The sequence below is a fragment of the Plodia interpunctella genome, chromosome 17, assembly GCF_027563975.2.
Source record: "Plodia interpunctella isolate USDA-ARS_2022_Savannah chromosome 17, ilPloInte3.2, whole genome shotgun sequence".
Taxonomy (NCBI): Eukaryota; Metazoa; Arthropoda; class Insecta; order Lepidoptera; family Pyralidae; genus Plodia; species Plodia interpunctella.
The window spans coordinates 3838061-3853635 of NC_071310.1; the positions used below are offsets into that span (position 1 = coordinate 3838061).

Genomic DNA, 15575 nt, shown 5'->3' on the forward strand with positions numbered 1-15575 from the left:
TTTTTGAACCACTTATCTCAGTATTAATTTTCTAAAGTTAATAATTTTCCTGGTGTTTATTTATTATTGACTTGTATACCACAATCAGAATCAATTAATTGCAAACACCTTTGATTGGAAATTAAAAGTTAAATTTGACTGATGTAAAGAACTGAGAAAGAGTATCTTGAGAACTACACTACACAAGTTGTAACTTCAGCTTCAGACTGAAAATTGCGAACAATAGACTCCGATAAAGATTACGAGGCAATGAAATTTACGCCAATAGGTTTATGTGGCGTCAAACGTTGCCGCCGCATCGATGGCTGGCAAGAATTCTGATAGTGTATCAGTTGATTGCTAGAATGCTAGGTAAGCACCGTGGCCAATTAACCAGATTCAATCGCCGCGTTTGAATTGGAGAATAGAAAAGATATGGAGAATTTCATTCCACCAGTAGCGGTAATTGATACTGCTCTTTCCGGATAGAGTGCTGCAATGCATTACAAAAGTGAGAATTCTTGTCTCTTTGAACTTAGAAAAGACCTTAGGAACTCACATACGTTCAAGACGGTATAAACAGCATGAAATTGGCTAGAAAAATAAAGCATTCCAAAAGTACGGACTCGATAGACACTTAATCTTTGGACTTATCTGTTCGCTTCTAACAGGTTCGGTGCCATTAGTGATAAAGCCAAATATGGGTGTTCGTTTAGTGGGCTTATCAAAGATCCATGTAAGGCTGTATTAACGCGGACGCCCACGGGCGATCGCGACCTTGCGGCAAGGACCAGCCTTTCGCCCACCATGATGAGTACTTAGAAGGTCCTTGGTTTTCATTGATAGTGATTAGCCTTTTAAGCTATATATATATTTTACGAGTAGTTCCTTGTTATCGTAGAACAGTGTTTCCATATAACAAGATAATAATGTCATAAAATGACAAGGGCTATCATTTCAGTCTTCTACATGAACAAGTCCCAAATGGCGGTCTATAGTTGACATAACTTGTTAGATTGAGTGGACAAAATATGTGTCGTAAACGGTCGATAGGTCCACTCCACAATCTTTGGCTTCAGCTTAAAGGCGGTCGCCCATTACCTCAGATAACTTGCGCCGCCGCGTGCGATGCGAAATGACGCGAAATATTTCCGGAGTTAGAGGAGTATTCTATTAATAAATGATTCCAAGTTGCTTGTGGGCGAAGATTTCGGGCGAGAGACTGCGGGCTCGGTGTGGCAGTAGCGCGCGATCTGCCGCGGCGGCCGCCGTACGAGACGCGCGCGCAACGAACGAACGACCCGCACTCACGCACTACCGCGCACCATCACGCACGTGAACTGTGTCCACGAACCTTCCACGTCACAAAGGACAAGATCCCTCCAATTTTACAAGGGAACCCAACATTTGGGTCTTCGAAGGATAGAGACTACACAGTACTTGCGAGGGCGGATTTTAACGAACAAATCGACTTACAAACTCGAACCGCACGAAGGTGTCGCGTCGCAAAAAGCGCAACACAATAGAGTAAGCGTCTAATTATAAACGTGGTTGAGTTAGCAGCTAAGATGCAGAACATCGATCCGCTGGAGATCGCTAACATCCTGGCAACGGAGCTGTGGTGCCACCAGGTATGACCCGAGGACCTTAACATGCCGACTATAGCGGGCATTTTCCTATGAATTTAGTGCCCAAATTATCTTTAACAACCTGTAAAAGTACTGAATTTCTTCTGAAACTGTTGTTTTCGATAACTCGACATCAAGTGTAGTGATGATCCGAGCATCTAATTTCGTTCCTTTACCAAGTAATTAGAGTGTGAGTAACGAAGGTTTGGAGTGATGTTTAGAATATTGAAATCGCGCGGACGACTGATTTATGTAATTTTGCTTTTAGTCGCTCCTTGAAATGATGTTGCACTTTACCTCGTGTTTGTGTGTGAAATTATCTAAATATTCATTCAATAAAGAAGTTTTGTTTTACGATAAAATAGTCACGTACATAATAATACGTTTATCTTTATTCAGGTTGTCTATCAATTTAGCGCTAAATCATTCATATATATTTTTTTATAGATTGACTGACATTTCATTAAAAATGTTGATGTTTTCTTTACCTTTATTTTTCTTATTTCAAGAGCAAAATAATATAAATATATTGGGCCAACCTTCCAAGGAGGGGCTGCTCCAAGCTCTAATAACATTAAAACACTATGCAAGCATATGTTTTCACAATACTTGACTTGATAATGTTTTGGTGGAACAGTTTTCACAAGGCCAATACATAAATACAGTATCACGTCTTTATCCCTTACGGGATAGACAGAGCCTAAAGTTGCAATACTCGAAATTCACGATTACCCGGCTTATTGGCGGAATTGGTATATAGCGTTATTTATTTAGCGTTAACCAAATAACCTAATTATTTGGTTATTATTTTAATTGTTTGACAGATGCTCAGAGAGCTACCACTAACAATATAACCTATCAATTTACCGGTATCTCTTATCAAAAATGGGGTCTTGGTCGCACTTCGCTTCTTAATCATTCAATGGTTGCTAAACCATCGCTTATGAGGAGAATCTCCAGTTTGTGAAACTCTTTCCCTCTATTGACTTTTACAATTTATGAGGAAGGAAATATAGCTATGTTTTTTTAATTCTGTCCAAGTTCCAATCAGCATGGAAACGGATTATTAGAATAATAAATCAAATCATTTATTTTTTATGGTGTTATACACTATGGAATTACACTCTGCCCTTTTAATTAAACTGATTAAAAGTTATCAGTTTAATTAAAAGGGCAGCGTGTAATCGTCTAACGGTAAATTAATTTATTATTAAAATTTGATTACATTTCATAAATGCGATAACAAAACATATAGCTACAATATAATATGTCTACTTTGTTATTGTTTCACATCACGCCATATAAATATTATGTCGATAAAAGACGTATGGAATGTGGAAGCAATCGGTTGTATGTAAATAAACAAACATTGCATAACAAAATTAATTAATAAGTAGGCTGGCCTACTTAAGTAAAATGCAATAACGTGCGGGAAATATTGGTCATGTATTTACATTATTGTCAACTTTTACAGTTTAGAAAATATAACAGTCATTCCATAAATTATGCTTCATGAAGTTTGTTGCATTTGCATAAATTGTACGTGTAATATTAAGTTGTAGATTATTAAATTACAATAGAAATACATTATGCTAAATTAATTTTCCTATTTATATTTTGAATAATGGAAATCCAGTGAGGAAATAACATGTAAATTTATAGTTGCTAGCCGGACAGTGCCTATTGCATAAAAGGAAAACTTACACATTTTTATTTAATAAAAGTTCAATTATATTTTTTTCTAAGTTCCTATGTGTATATATACTATTTTGTGTGTCTATTCTTGCCTTAGTAGGTGTTTCATAACTTGGAAATTCCGACTCAATATTTTTCTGAGTACCAACCAAGCAAATATGGTTATGCCCGGGTTACACACCGGGTTACACGCAGATTACTACTCCAGAGATGGGTTTAAACCCATCTCTGAAGTAGTAATTTTCGTGGTTAACATCATCTCATGTTAATAATCCATACTTCCCTATTCATACTATCCATATTAACATACTCAAATATAATTATTTAAACGCGAAAGACGCTTTCACGGCTAAACCGCTAGGTTAATTTTGATGAAATTTAGAAATATTCATACTATCCATATTAACATACTCAAATATAATTATTTAAACGCGAAAGACGCTTTCACGGCTAAACCGCTAGGTTAATTTTGATGAAATTTAGAAATATTCATACTATCCATATTAACATACTCAAATATAATTATTTAAACGCGAAAGACGCTTTCACGGCTAAACCGCTTGGTTGTGGTATGAAATTTAGAAAAGATACAATTATAGACCAGAAATTTAACACAGGTTATCACGGCTAGTTAGTAAAATATTTTTTCTGACATATTGTTTCTCTCGTTTTTAGCTGGCGAACCTAGAGGGCCTCCAGTCGGGGGTCCCAACCCGCACCACGGCGACCATCACGCCCACGCAGTTGCGCAACTTCGAACAGACCTACATCGAGTTGAGCAACTGTCGCGGTGACCAGAACAACCACGTGGGCTTCGTGCCGCCCTCTGTCTCGCACGCCAACAACTACGGTAAAAGAGACCGCCCTTCATAGCTATCACTCTGACGATCATCCTCGTGTTTTCCCGTTTAGCATTCTAGGATATAGTATTCCCAGATCTGCGTAAAAAATAAACCTTTATAATGAAGATTACTTTGATTTTATAACTGGTCACATAACGTCTAGCCACTTTGCGAATGCTGTTGTAGCCTATCAACAATTTTTACGTTATTGTTGCCTATCAGCCTGTCAAACACTTATTTTTCTTTCGATATCCACGGAAAGATACAAAATGGCCCTATTCTAGGGCGCAAACTTCACACCTCAAACCTCGCCTTCTCAGTTGAGATAAAATCCATCTAAGAACTAAATTGATCATGGAAAAACCGTATTGTAACGCCGTGTAGTAAGTACTTGCCCAGAACCAGTAGTGTATATTCACACTGCCAATTAGAGCATTCAGAATGAAGACCAATTTAATATATCGCACCAAAACGTGAAACTGACTACCAAGTGGCTCGGTTCCCACCGTACCTCACCTCATCTAAGTTATAAATTACTGCTAAGTATTATAAACAATAGTCGTTAAATAAGAGGGTAGTTGACAGCAAGTCAGACAATGTTAAATACTAGTATTGTATCTATATTTTAATGACAAATTAGGACTTCATTTCTAGATTGTGTCGTCCTACTATAAAAAGTCTATCTGTAGTCTTTTTTTCTATTTTTATGTTATTTTAATTTAAAATCAGCATCTTTTATAAATCAAATTGTATATTATTGATTGGACACTGAGAAATCCGTATTATTCATATTAACGCTGGCCATATAGGTAAATTATGTGCTAAACCTCTGTGGGCGATGGCCAGTGGGTAGTGACCACTCGCTGTCTAGAGCTAGAATAAATTCTAGACTCAAGACTACGTTGAAAATTATATTGATTTATTAATAAATATTATAGATAACTGTGAAATAATCCTGTATTATCAAAGACGAAGAATTTGGGACTTTCCAAATTTATGTAATTTGAATATAATTTTTATTTTTTAAAATTAAAACAAATAGGGCAAGGCATTTCCCCTCTCTTTCCCTCTCTTTGTGAGAACTCATAAGTACCAACGTCAACCAATACCAAAACTAATACATTACCAAACCTCATTTCATAATTCGACACCACATTTATATTTTTGGTCACTTGAATTAATAATTTTTCATGAATTAATTAATTGAATGTTGACTTTGCAGGCATCCTGAACAACGCGGGGTACTGCGAGTCTGCGAACACGGCGCTGCACGTGTCCCCGGGCCCGGCGTCGTCCGGGGACTCCAGCAGCAGCCCCGGCCTGCCCGCGCCCAAGCGGCGTAACATGGGCGGTCGTAGACCCGCCAAAACACCCCAAGACCTCTCCCCCGAGGAAGAGGAGCGCAGAAAGATACGCCGCGAACGAAACAAGATGGCCGCCGCCCGCTGCCGTAAGCGCAGACTCGACCACACCAATGAACTACAAGATGAAACCGACAAACTCGAAGAGAAAAAACAGTCGTTACAAGAAGAAATTAGGCAACTTAATGCGTCCAGACAAAAGTTAGAAACGATCCTTCAGAATCATTTGCAATCGTGCCGCCTGAAGAACAATAGATCAGTGAGCCCTGCCGACGTGAAGCCCTTCCAGCCGTACCAGTACGCGGACGCGCCGGAAGATGGCATTCGAGTTAAAGTGGAGAACATGGAACCTACCGTCGACCTGGGGCTATCAGACAGTGATTTGTTCTCGCCGAACCCAGACCAAAAGTAAGTCACGCTCGCATAATATTATTCTAATCATCTTTTCCTCTCTTCATATTTAAGTTAAATAAATTCCCATGTTTACAGTTCAGTTGTTTTCGGAGCAGTTAGGCTCGGGATAAGCGGAAAAATTACCATTAAACATTTTAAGATTCGCCGGTGATATTACAACCGGCAGACTGCCTGACGTCAACCCTCCTTACAAATGGAATTGTTGCTTATTATGTGTCATTCAATGATTACACGCCTCATATGATTTCCACGGGAGGATATTCTAGAGCACCACGCGCCAAAATTAATTAACTATCCGTCCATAATTAGAATGAGTACAATTTATACGGCTGGTGCACAATTCCCTGTTGCATTACATACGAAATAACAATAAAACGATAATTTTGAAACAATATATTCCCAAATTTGGAACTTTATGCCGCTGCAATAAAGTTAATATTATAATAAATTGAAATTAAACTATACAATAATTAATTGAATTTAATGGTTTAACAAGGCATTACGTTAATAACCAAACTGTAATGAACTCTGTAGGATGAATGTGTGACGGGGAATTCAGAGTTAGGTTTTAAACGTTCCGTAGCTTATTTCAACTGTTAATTAATACCACTCGTAATACAGAATTAACAATAACTGGATTTATTATATGTTATACTCAAAGTCATGAATTATTCTGATCTATTTTTGCCGAATGTTCTACCTATTGTCTACTATTTTCACTATGCCTTGCAGTACCTAGCTAGGATATTGATTTAAAAAATTGTCGTAAGTTTGGCTTCGAGTCTTCAGCTATATTTGTACCATGTCAAAATCCAGCGTAGCAACTTAGACGTAACAGACATAGTGAACTTAGATCACTTCGCGCTTTCCCATTTATAATAATATTAGTATGGATCTGCATCCATGTGCATAAAGCTTAAAGTAAAAAATGTTCTCTTATCGGAAACCGAAAAATCTAACATGACGTTTCCCTTACCAGGATAATGCTGTCGGCGGCGAACCCGGTGGTGTGCGGTTCCCCCCCTCCCCCCGCGCTGAGCACTCCCCCCGCTCCCCCCGCGGCCCCCGCGCGCCCCGCGAGGCCCAGCTTCCTGCAGGTCCCCGCGCACGCAGCGCACGCCACACAATGTGCCCTCGGACAGGTAAAGGTATGCACAACTACACACCTTTTGTTTTAAACTTGCACTCGATGGTTGATTATGCTTGGCTTTTTAAAGAGTTTTGCTGCTATTGTATGTTCGACTTTATATGTCTCGCTGATGCGACGTATGAACAACGTAAATAAAGTCGTCCTGCTTCTCTTTCTTTTGTATATCTGCATTTTTAGACAGTGATAGCTATAAACCCATCTAATATCTTTTATACTTCATCTTGTACCCGGTTTTATAACACTCAATCTGTTTTGAGATGGACTGGGAAGTTGTATGGGAATGTTATGTTTCGTTTGACAATGCCAGCTTGTCATATTTAATTTTTTTTTTTCTTTGCCTATATCATTTTCTATCAGTCGGTTACTACCACCTTTAGCAAAAAATACAGCAATCTAATAAAGATTTGTTCCACAGGCGCAAAAACTGAAAATCCTCGCGAACAACAACTCAGTCCCTGGCGTGGAGATCTCGACGCCCAGCAACGGCATCCCCTTCAACTTCGACAGCCTCATGGAGGGCGGCACCGGGCTCACGCCCGTCCACCCCCACCCGCACGTCTGCAGCCAGCAGACCCGCGCCGCGCCGGACGCGGCCTCGCCCGACGGCCTCAACAGCCTCGTCAGCCTCTGAGGCCCGCAGCACTGGCCTGATGTCACTTTGTGGAAATTGCAGACCTGTTGAAAACGCCAGTTTCTGAAAATGTCAGATTCCACAAACGACATATTTTTGCTATAAATGCATGCCACTAAGATCATTTGTGATGATATTTAGCGCAATCTAAAAAATTCGAAGATTTTAAAAAAATTATCAATCAAACAATAATCGATCATTTATATAATCTGAATATTTGCAGAAGCTGGCGTTTCGAAAAATAAGTTTGTCTTATCCAGATTCGGACATCAGTAGACGATACCCTCCACCTCGCACGAGGCCCGCGTCTAACGCGCCCGAACATAGTTCGACACTAAAAATTCTAAAGACTATTCCTTTCTCTTTCTATGGACGATTTTCTATCTTATTTATTGTGACTTAGGTAACTACTTGCTCACTATGCGCTTTCTATTTATTAGACGGCCCCGGCCTATACGAGTCAATTTGTCTATTTTTATACGAATAATAATTGTAATGAAATAAAACAGAGTTTTATTTGGAGCGTTTCAGGGATCGTTTGCGCTTTAGATTACGTAGATCGGCACCGACGCATGATCCTCCAGTATCTTGTCATAATAAACTTTGTGCCATTGCCTACGTCTACTCTCAGATACAATAATTACGAGTACGAAATATTTAGTTAACCATAAACTAACAGCAATATTACTTAAAGAATATAATTAATATATTGTATTTAAGTTAGCTCAATGTTGATGTAACGTCGTACCGTTCCATTGGTTAGGTACCTACTGGTAATGTAGCCTTACGTTAAGTGATTTATGTGATACGTCCAGTGATGTGTTTCATGTTGTGAAACTCATGCCGATGTCTGTGGTCGATGTCCAGGCCATATTAGGACACAAATATTCTGTAATTCTGCACGTTTTAGAAGCATGTTAGAATAAATGTTTTTTAGAATACTCTGAGACAATATAACTTTTACTTTGGCATGAGTTCGACGGTCGAGCAATACGACCACTGGAATTTTATTAATTAAGGTAATAATTAATTTAAGGGCACTTAACCTTTAATTATAATATTCATAACTTAGACCAAATTATTACTTTATATGCTTTATCGTAGATGTAATTAAAATCTAAGCCAAAAATTGATTTGTTATTTTTAGATTTAATTTAGTCTTCATTTACTTTGAAGTATTATCGGCGAGGAGCGAAGTATTTATTTAGAAATATGTTGAACCATCACTCGATGAGACTCGTGCTAGCACTTGTCTGTGCCTGTGTTTATATATAAATTACATTTTATATAAATGTATTAAGCATTCGAAATATTACGCATAATATGAAACTTGTAGCAAATAAGAGAGATGTAATTTTTTCTAGTGGATTTTTCTTAACGCAATTGTAGAATACTTTTGTATTTTTTCATGAAAATTAGTAAAGCAATATGTTTGATAAAAATATTGAAAATTATCTCCAGATTATAGTGAAATTATATATATATATATGTAAATCAGAAAATATAAATTTGTTACATACACCTGAAAAACGAGTTTTCATTTATTTTAATTTAATCCTTACAAGGCTACAACGTTACTTGAAAAATGAAGCTTATTAAGTTATGATATATATTTTATATGATGCATATTTTACATTAGAAGCATATGCTTCAAATGTAAAATATGCCAATATAAAAAAAAATAACATTAGCAAAAATATCTTTGCTAATGTTATTCATTTTTTTCCAGTAACTTCAAACTTTTTTGCTTCAGTGCCAAAGCACATACAATTCATTTACAAATACCGAAATTCAGTTAATAACTGGATAGACAGGATATTGCCTTCGGTGACGAAAATAGTTTCTGATCACGATGTACAAGAAGAACAAAATCTCGAGGACGCTGATTGCACTGCAGCCCATACACAGCCCGAACACACCTCCCAGATTTGCTGGAAAACGAGAAAATAAACACGTTTTGTGAAATTTTCAAGTGTGGTGGTAGACACTTCAAACTTTTATTGCGGTTCGAATACAAAGTCAGATATGTAACTTGGCCCTCACTGTATTCCATATATTGAGCATATTGTGAAGTGTTCAAAAAATTACCAAGTATTGGATAGTCAAGCTAATGACTGTACTTATTGTATTATTTATTTCAGAGTACAACGCCCATAATTGTTTTAAAAATAAAAATTGTGTTTAATAATTGCTACAATGACTTTAAAATCAGTACCATTCTTGCATGGCCCTTGTGCTACAAAATGTACACTTACAGGTGAGAGTGATGAGCGACATAACAGTCTCCTGTTTCTGCTTGACGTACGCCGGACTCTTGAAGAAGAAGTGCATGATGGAGGTGCTCTCGTTGTTTACCAGGTTCGAACTGGCAAATGCCAATGATAAATTTTTGTATAGATACATTTAGAATCAATAGGTATACACCACTAAGTGTAAATTATGGCTCTTTTAGCCGCACTATAAAACAAAAACGGTGGGCCCTGGTCAATTTGTAAAAGATCATTTTACATCTTGACCTGACCGGGGATCGAACCCGGGACTTCCAGTGTAGCAGTCTGGCATGATGACGAGGCCATAGAGGTCGTCATAGATAAATTATGCGCGTATTGTTGAGGCCAGTTCTTGACATTCGATAAACGTATGCTTAGGATTTGTATTGCATTCCAAAACAAACAAAAACGTGAAAATTGGAATTATAATGAACACTCGTGGAACTGCTTTATTAATTGTGCGCGGACGCACAAAATGATAGGCTTACTATGAGTCTTTTTATTAGCCACGGCGATTGCAAGGTCATTGAAACATCAGTTATGTGTTCAAAGCGCGAAAGTTAAAAAAAAACATTCTACTTACTAGGGATAGTTGTAGATGTAGTTCAGGCCTCGGAGGTTTCCGATGGTGGAGTCTATGCGGTACCGGCGGTGGTCACAGTCTCGCGGACACTCGCACTCCTCCGGAGACACGTAGTGGTACATATGTACTGACGATAATACAGCCTTATTTGAATATATTATTCAGGCTTATTTTTAAAATATCAGCAATAAAACTATGTACATTAAATAGGTTTTAAGAAAAACATAACAACAAGTCTATTCCAAATCATATTTTTAAACATGAACAGCTAGTAGTGGTCGAACCGAAATGCTATTTGTTTGTAGATTTGATTGAGAATTAGGAATTTTACAATTAGAGATGAAGAGTGCCTGTTATAGCCTAATTCAATACATATAATAAAACAGTAGAAAAAAAATTCCTGTATATTAAATAAATTTTCATAAAAATAAAATTAGGCTATAGTCACAGCAGAATTTGAAAAAAAAATCTGTCTGTCATTTTTACACGCCAATCTTCGAAACTACTGGACGGATTTGAATGAAACTTTTGTTATATAGCTATTAAGCCTGGGCAACATATAGGGTATAAATTATTTTGAAAACTGAAACACCTGATGGAGTACAATGATGGTACAGCTAAACTATAGGAAATATTGAAGTGACGCTTTAACAAAAATGGTTCAGACTGATGTGTATTTTCTGTTGAGATATAAAAATCGAAGATCTGGAACACCTGATGTAGACCTATGATGGTATAACTAAACCATAGGAAACATAGTAATGACGGTCTAATGAAAGTTGTTCAGTCTGATGAGCATTTTCTATTGAGGTATAAAAATCGAAGATCTGGAACACCTGAAGAAGAGATTCAGATAAACTATAGAAAATATACTTTTCCTTTCTGATTAGCATTTTCTATATGTATAGGTATCGTTACATTTGTTTTTAAAATTCTTTATTCAGTATAATCTACAACATCCAACAACATTATAAAACCGCATCACAAAAACCTCGCAGGGTTTATCCGGGCATCGGCGAGTCGCTGTTATTATATTTAGGCAGGTAAAAAGTTTTCAACTTATTCTTAAATGTTTTACTATTGTCTGTACAATTAAGACTCCTTACCAAAAATTGTTCGGCCACGCGAACGAAGTCGCATGCATCAGCTAGTTCTTAATAAACTTTGCTATTGAGACGGATGGTGTTCCGCAGGGTGCAAACCTAGAACCGGCGCTTTTCCACTCACACTTAACCTTCAAGATGCAGGGGATACTGGAGACGTTGCACGCGCGGCTTGCAAAGACATAGGGCACGTAGAACAGCAGACATTTACACTCCTTCTCCACAGCCATCACGGAGCACAGTAGATCGCAGTCGGAGTTGTGATAGTCGCCGAAGAAGCGCTGTTTGTACTCGTCTTGAAAGTAACATTTACGGCTGAAAAAAAAAATTTCGTTTATGTCCCAGTACTGGGCAACGGCATCTTCTCTCATTCTTTCACGATGCTCTAAAAGATTTTAAAAAATAATGACATCAATTAAGCAGACATTAAACGTAAGTGTTTTCTACCATGCAGTCACCAAAAGGTGGGTCGTGGTCTAAATTTTGAATATAGGTACTTAAATGCTTTGATTTGACTTTTATATTTTAGAGACATTATGTTTACCTCCATGATGGTAGCTGCTGCACCTCCTCGGAGCAGTAGGTGTAGGTGGCGTGGATCACATGGAACGTTTGTGATTGCGGCTGCAGCATCTTCATCTCGTCGTCTGAAGGGAACTCATACGGATCGTTGAACATCACCTATGAAAGCCGTATTAAAGCAAACTCTAACCCAAACACCTAAAATTATTAAGTGAATTGAAGAAGTGAAGTGTATGTACATTTTGAGACGTATGGTTCCCACCCTAGAAAATTCAATTAAATCTAAAGCTAATATGCAAATGAAGCATTCCCAAAGAAGCTTGACGTTAGACAGAGTATTTTTTCCGAAAACCTCAGTTTTGTCTTATTGTGTATTGAAGTGAGTACCCGAACTGAACCCGCGTTGAGTATGCTACGGTCGAGAGCGTCTGTCGGGCTGTAGTCGGTGACCACGGTCAAGGTTCCTAAGATTATCGACGACATCGACTTCACTTTCCAGGTTACGAGGCTCGGGTCCTTTTCGTTCCTGAAAAAAAAAGTAAAACATAATTGTATTGAAGTACAGTAAATAATCGACAAAACTAACCCATCATCACATGTGGGTCACAATACGTGTCAGCGAATATACCTGTGGTTGTTTCTGAAGTGGTACACGCTGTTGAAGATGCAGCACAGGCCGTGCGCGGTCAGCACGGGCCGCATCAGGCCCCGGCAGTTCGGATACACCCGTAGTCCCATCACGCACATGCGTAGAAAGTCTTCGCATCGTTGGGGCAGGGAATACATCACTTCTGTTATCTGAACAATATTTTTTTGAAATTTTATTTTACAGACAAATAAACATCCTTACAGTTTCTCAAATCGACGCTATGTATTAAAAAAATCAATTCAACTTTGGACAAAATAGAAAAAAAAATGCAAAATGTAAGAAAACAAAATAATAATGGCTAATAAGTAATTTTGTTTATCCGAAACCACCCCCCGTTGCTCAGTAGTTTGTAGCTTGTGAGAAATAACTATAAATATAAAAATTGACGAGAAAAAGCGCCTGTGAAGGTCTAATTTCTAAATAAATGATTTGAATTTGAATTTGCGCTCCGTCGTTTTCATGTCCGTCGATAGACAACGCAGATTAGAGTTTCGACGTACGTCAACGCATGTCTGTGTCAAAACCTATAGAAAACAACGGGGCCGCGACTTGCTGTGTCGTCGTTACGGAGAACAATGACAGTCGGAGAAGACTCTTACTGTATATCGATTGATTTCTATGAGCGACTGAAGGCGATCCAAGGTGTCGTTCTCCTCTAGAAACAGAGGAGCGTAAAACCCTTGCAGTCGAGGGAGCACTTTTTCTAGGTCCAGTGTTAGATTTCCATCGCTAAAAAATAACAAAATAACATATTAGATGCGAAAAGCAACACTATTTAAAACACCATAGATTAGCAAGTAAACTAGCCAAGTGCCGCAACGACCTCTACGAATCGCTACGAAGTCGTAGCAAAGCCCGATGATGCGTAGGCGCAACTTTGCGAGAGATGTAATAAAGTGAAGTTACTTATATAGGTACATGAATAATTTAAAGTTTGCCTATGCAAACTTTAAATTATATTACCAAGTTATTTGAAGTATATTCCTAAAAAAGATCAAACATACTTTTTTAAGCTTAAGTATTATTAAACATAATTAACGGCTTATGGCAAATATTGTAAAGATAGTGACAAAATATATTTTAATAACATGATATGCCTCGACTAAATGATTTGATTACTTTTAATGCTACAAATATTTCTTATTTGTCTTTCGAAATAAATAACTTACACAAGGGTCCTGTTAAAGTGCATCATAGAACTGATGGTGATCTGGTTGGGCGAGCATAAAGTGATGGCGGGAAACGGCATGCCCTCCAGTGGTTCATATTGATTCTCTATGGTTATTCTAGTGGGAATTTCTGTAAAACGGTTGTAGAGGAGCCAAGTGAGTATGCATGAGACGTACATCATTGTCAGCATGGTTATAGCCCAAAAGCATCTGTAAAAATATATTTTTAAAGCCTGATTCACCATAACTTTGAAGAAAAACCATCTAACTTAGTTTTACCTTGATACTCTGTCTGGATATATGTAAAAATATTTTAATCCCGATATTGAAGTTTCAAGACAAAACCTGCGGAGCAAATTTCGATAACCAGTATTCATTTTTGCTTGCTTTTTTTTAAATACTTAGGTATATAAGAGAAGTTTTTTAACTTTGCGCTTAGAGTGCTAAGTAACTAATTGATTTAATATTTTAGTTGAGAAATAAGTACATTGACAAACTAAACTTTCGACACAACAATTAATAATGAATAAACAAAATAATGCCCTCTTTAAATGTTTTTTTTATCACGCAGCGTCTAATTAAGTATAATTAATTATTAGATTTTATCTGAATAATTCCATTTTAATTATATTCCACATTTTAATTATACTGTCCTTGGCTAACACCTGGTGTTGTACACACGACCACGCGACCCTCAAACAAAGAATAACAAGGACTCTGATTACTGATGCTATATCATATCTACTTGATTTGAATTTATACAGAATTTATAACTTACTAGTCTTGCCCGCGGCTTCGCCCGCGTTTATTTCGTGCTTCCCCACGTAACTTATTATTGTCATTATCTCGGGTTCTAAGCAACGTATCGCGATGAAACCAATACTAAATTTTAAGTTAGACCGTCCGTTATACAGCTGTGAATGTGAAACCGCATTAAATTCCATCAAGTAGGTAGTGGGTGATGCGCGAACAAACAGACAGACAGACAAAAATTTGTTTTGGTTTTTATTAGCTCAATAAAGACCCCACAACATTATTTTGCTTTAATATCTCCTATGTAAAGACATACGCCACTTGCTATTTTATTATATGTGTAGATACATAGATAATGAAAACAAGATATCTAATAAAATAAAAAACACCATTTAGGAAAAATGTATAAAGTGGTTTATTGGAATTACATTCATGTAATGGTAACAATGTTAAAGTTTATTAGTTAGAAATGTTTAAATCAAATCACACTTACTGTACAGGCAATCGCAAAATATAACAGGTATGCAAGTGTATAGAAAAGCTTACAACAACGGCGCATTACAATGAACATACATATATTACAACTTATATATAGACAGAGTATTTCCACATAGAGCCTTATTATCATTCACGCATTAATCACGTATACGTAAGTTCGTAGCATTTTTCTCAGAATCGTCTTTTTCTCAGATAGAAATTGACACATATTCGAAAAAAATATTTAAATCTAGTAAAATGATTGATAAACTAGCTGCGCCCCAGGGCTTCACTCCCGTGAAAATTTCAGAATAAAAAGTAACCTATGTGTTTTTTCAGGTTATATTCT

General features: G+C 37.3%; 2 protein-coding genes across 7 annotated transcripts in view; one reads left to right on the forward strand and one right to left on the reverse strand.

Annotated features, from left to right (window-relative positions):
- Nucleotides 1–8206, forward strand: part of LOC128676955 (transcription factor kayak) — a 31322-nt gene extending 23116 nt beyond the window's left edge. For 2 of the 4 annotated variants that reach the window (XM_053757434.2, XM_053757437.2), the window contains exons 2-5: nucleotides 3978–4152; nucleotides 5367–5913; nucleotides 6899–7067; nucleotides 7485–8206. In XM_053757434.2, coding sequence (XP_053613409.1) covers nucleotides 3978–4152; nucleotides 5367–5913; nucleotides 6899–7067; nucleotides 7485–7700 — 1107 coding nt within the window. In that variant the 3' untranslated portion in view covers nucleotides 7701–8206. Of the gene's footprint in view, nucleotides 1–1210; nucleotides 1611–3977; nucleotides 4153–5366; nucleotides 5914–6898; nucleotides 7068–7484 lie in introns of those variants that run through there. The other 2 variants (XM_053757438.2, XM_053757435.2) reach the window with 2 other exon arrangements.
- On the reverse strand, nucleotides 7870–14497 carry LOC128676954 (sodium channel protein Nach-like). Of its 3 annotated transcripts, none has more exons than XM_053757431.1 (10): nucleotides 14276–14497; nucleotides 13997–14206; nucleotides 13427–13556; nucleotides 12807–12976; nucleotides 12566–12704; nucleotides 12201–12337; nucleotides 11781–11971; nucleotides 10554–10680; nucleotides 9956–10065; nucleotides 7870–9631 (listed from the first exon to the last, which is right to left on the reverse strand). In XM_053757431.1, exons 1-10 carry the CDS (start codon nucleotides 14371–14373, stop codon nucleotides 9492–9494), a joined length of 1452 nt encoding a protein of 483 aa, XP_053613406.1. In that variant the 5' UTR covers nucleotides 14374–14497; the 3' UTR covers nucleotides 7870–9491. The 3 variants fall into 3 exon arrangements, with proteins under 3 accessions (XP_053613406.1, XP_053613408.1, XP_053613407.1); XM_053757433.1 differs by having other exon boundaries at nucleotides 13997–14126; nucleotides 14276–14389; XM_053757432.1 differs by lacking the exon at nucleotides 9956–10065.
- Nucleotides 14498–15575: the final 1078 nt, after the last annotated feature.

Excerpts from the sequence above, each read along its gene's own strand:
- LOC128676954 (XM_053757431.1), bottom strand. The coding sequence starts at position 14,373 with ATGAATACTGGTTATCGAAATTTGCTCCGCAGGTTTTGTCTTGAAACT. Across the intron at positions 10,681-11,780 it reads CTGCATCTTGAAGGTTAAGT|TACATATGTACCACTACGTG; the intron begins GTGAGTGGAAAA and ends TATTATCGTCAG. Across the intron at positions 9,632-9,955 it reads GTCGCTCATCACTCTCACCT|CAAATCTGGGAGGTGTGTTC; the intron begins GTAAGTGTACAT and ends CTCGTTTTCCAG.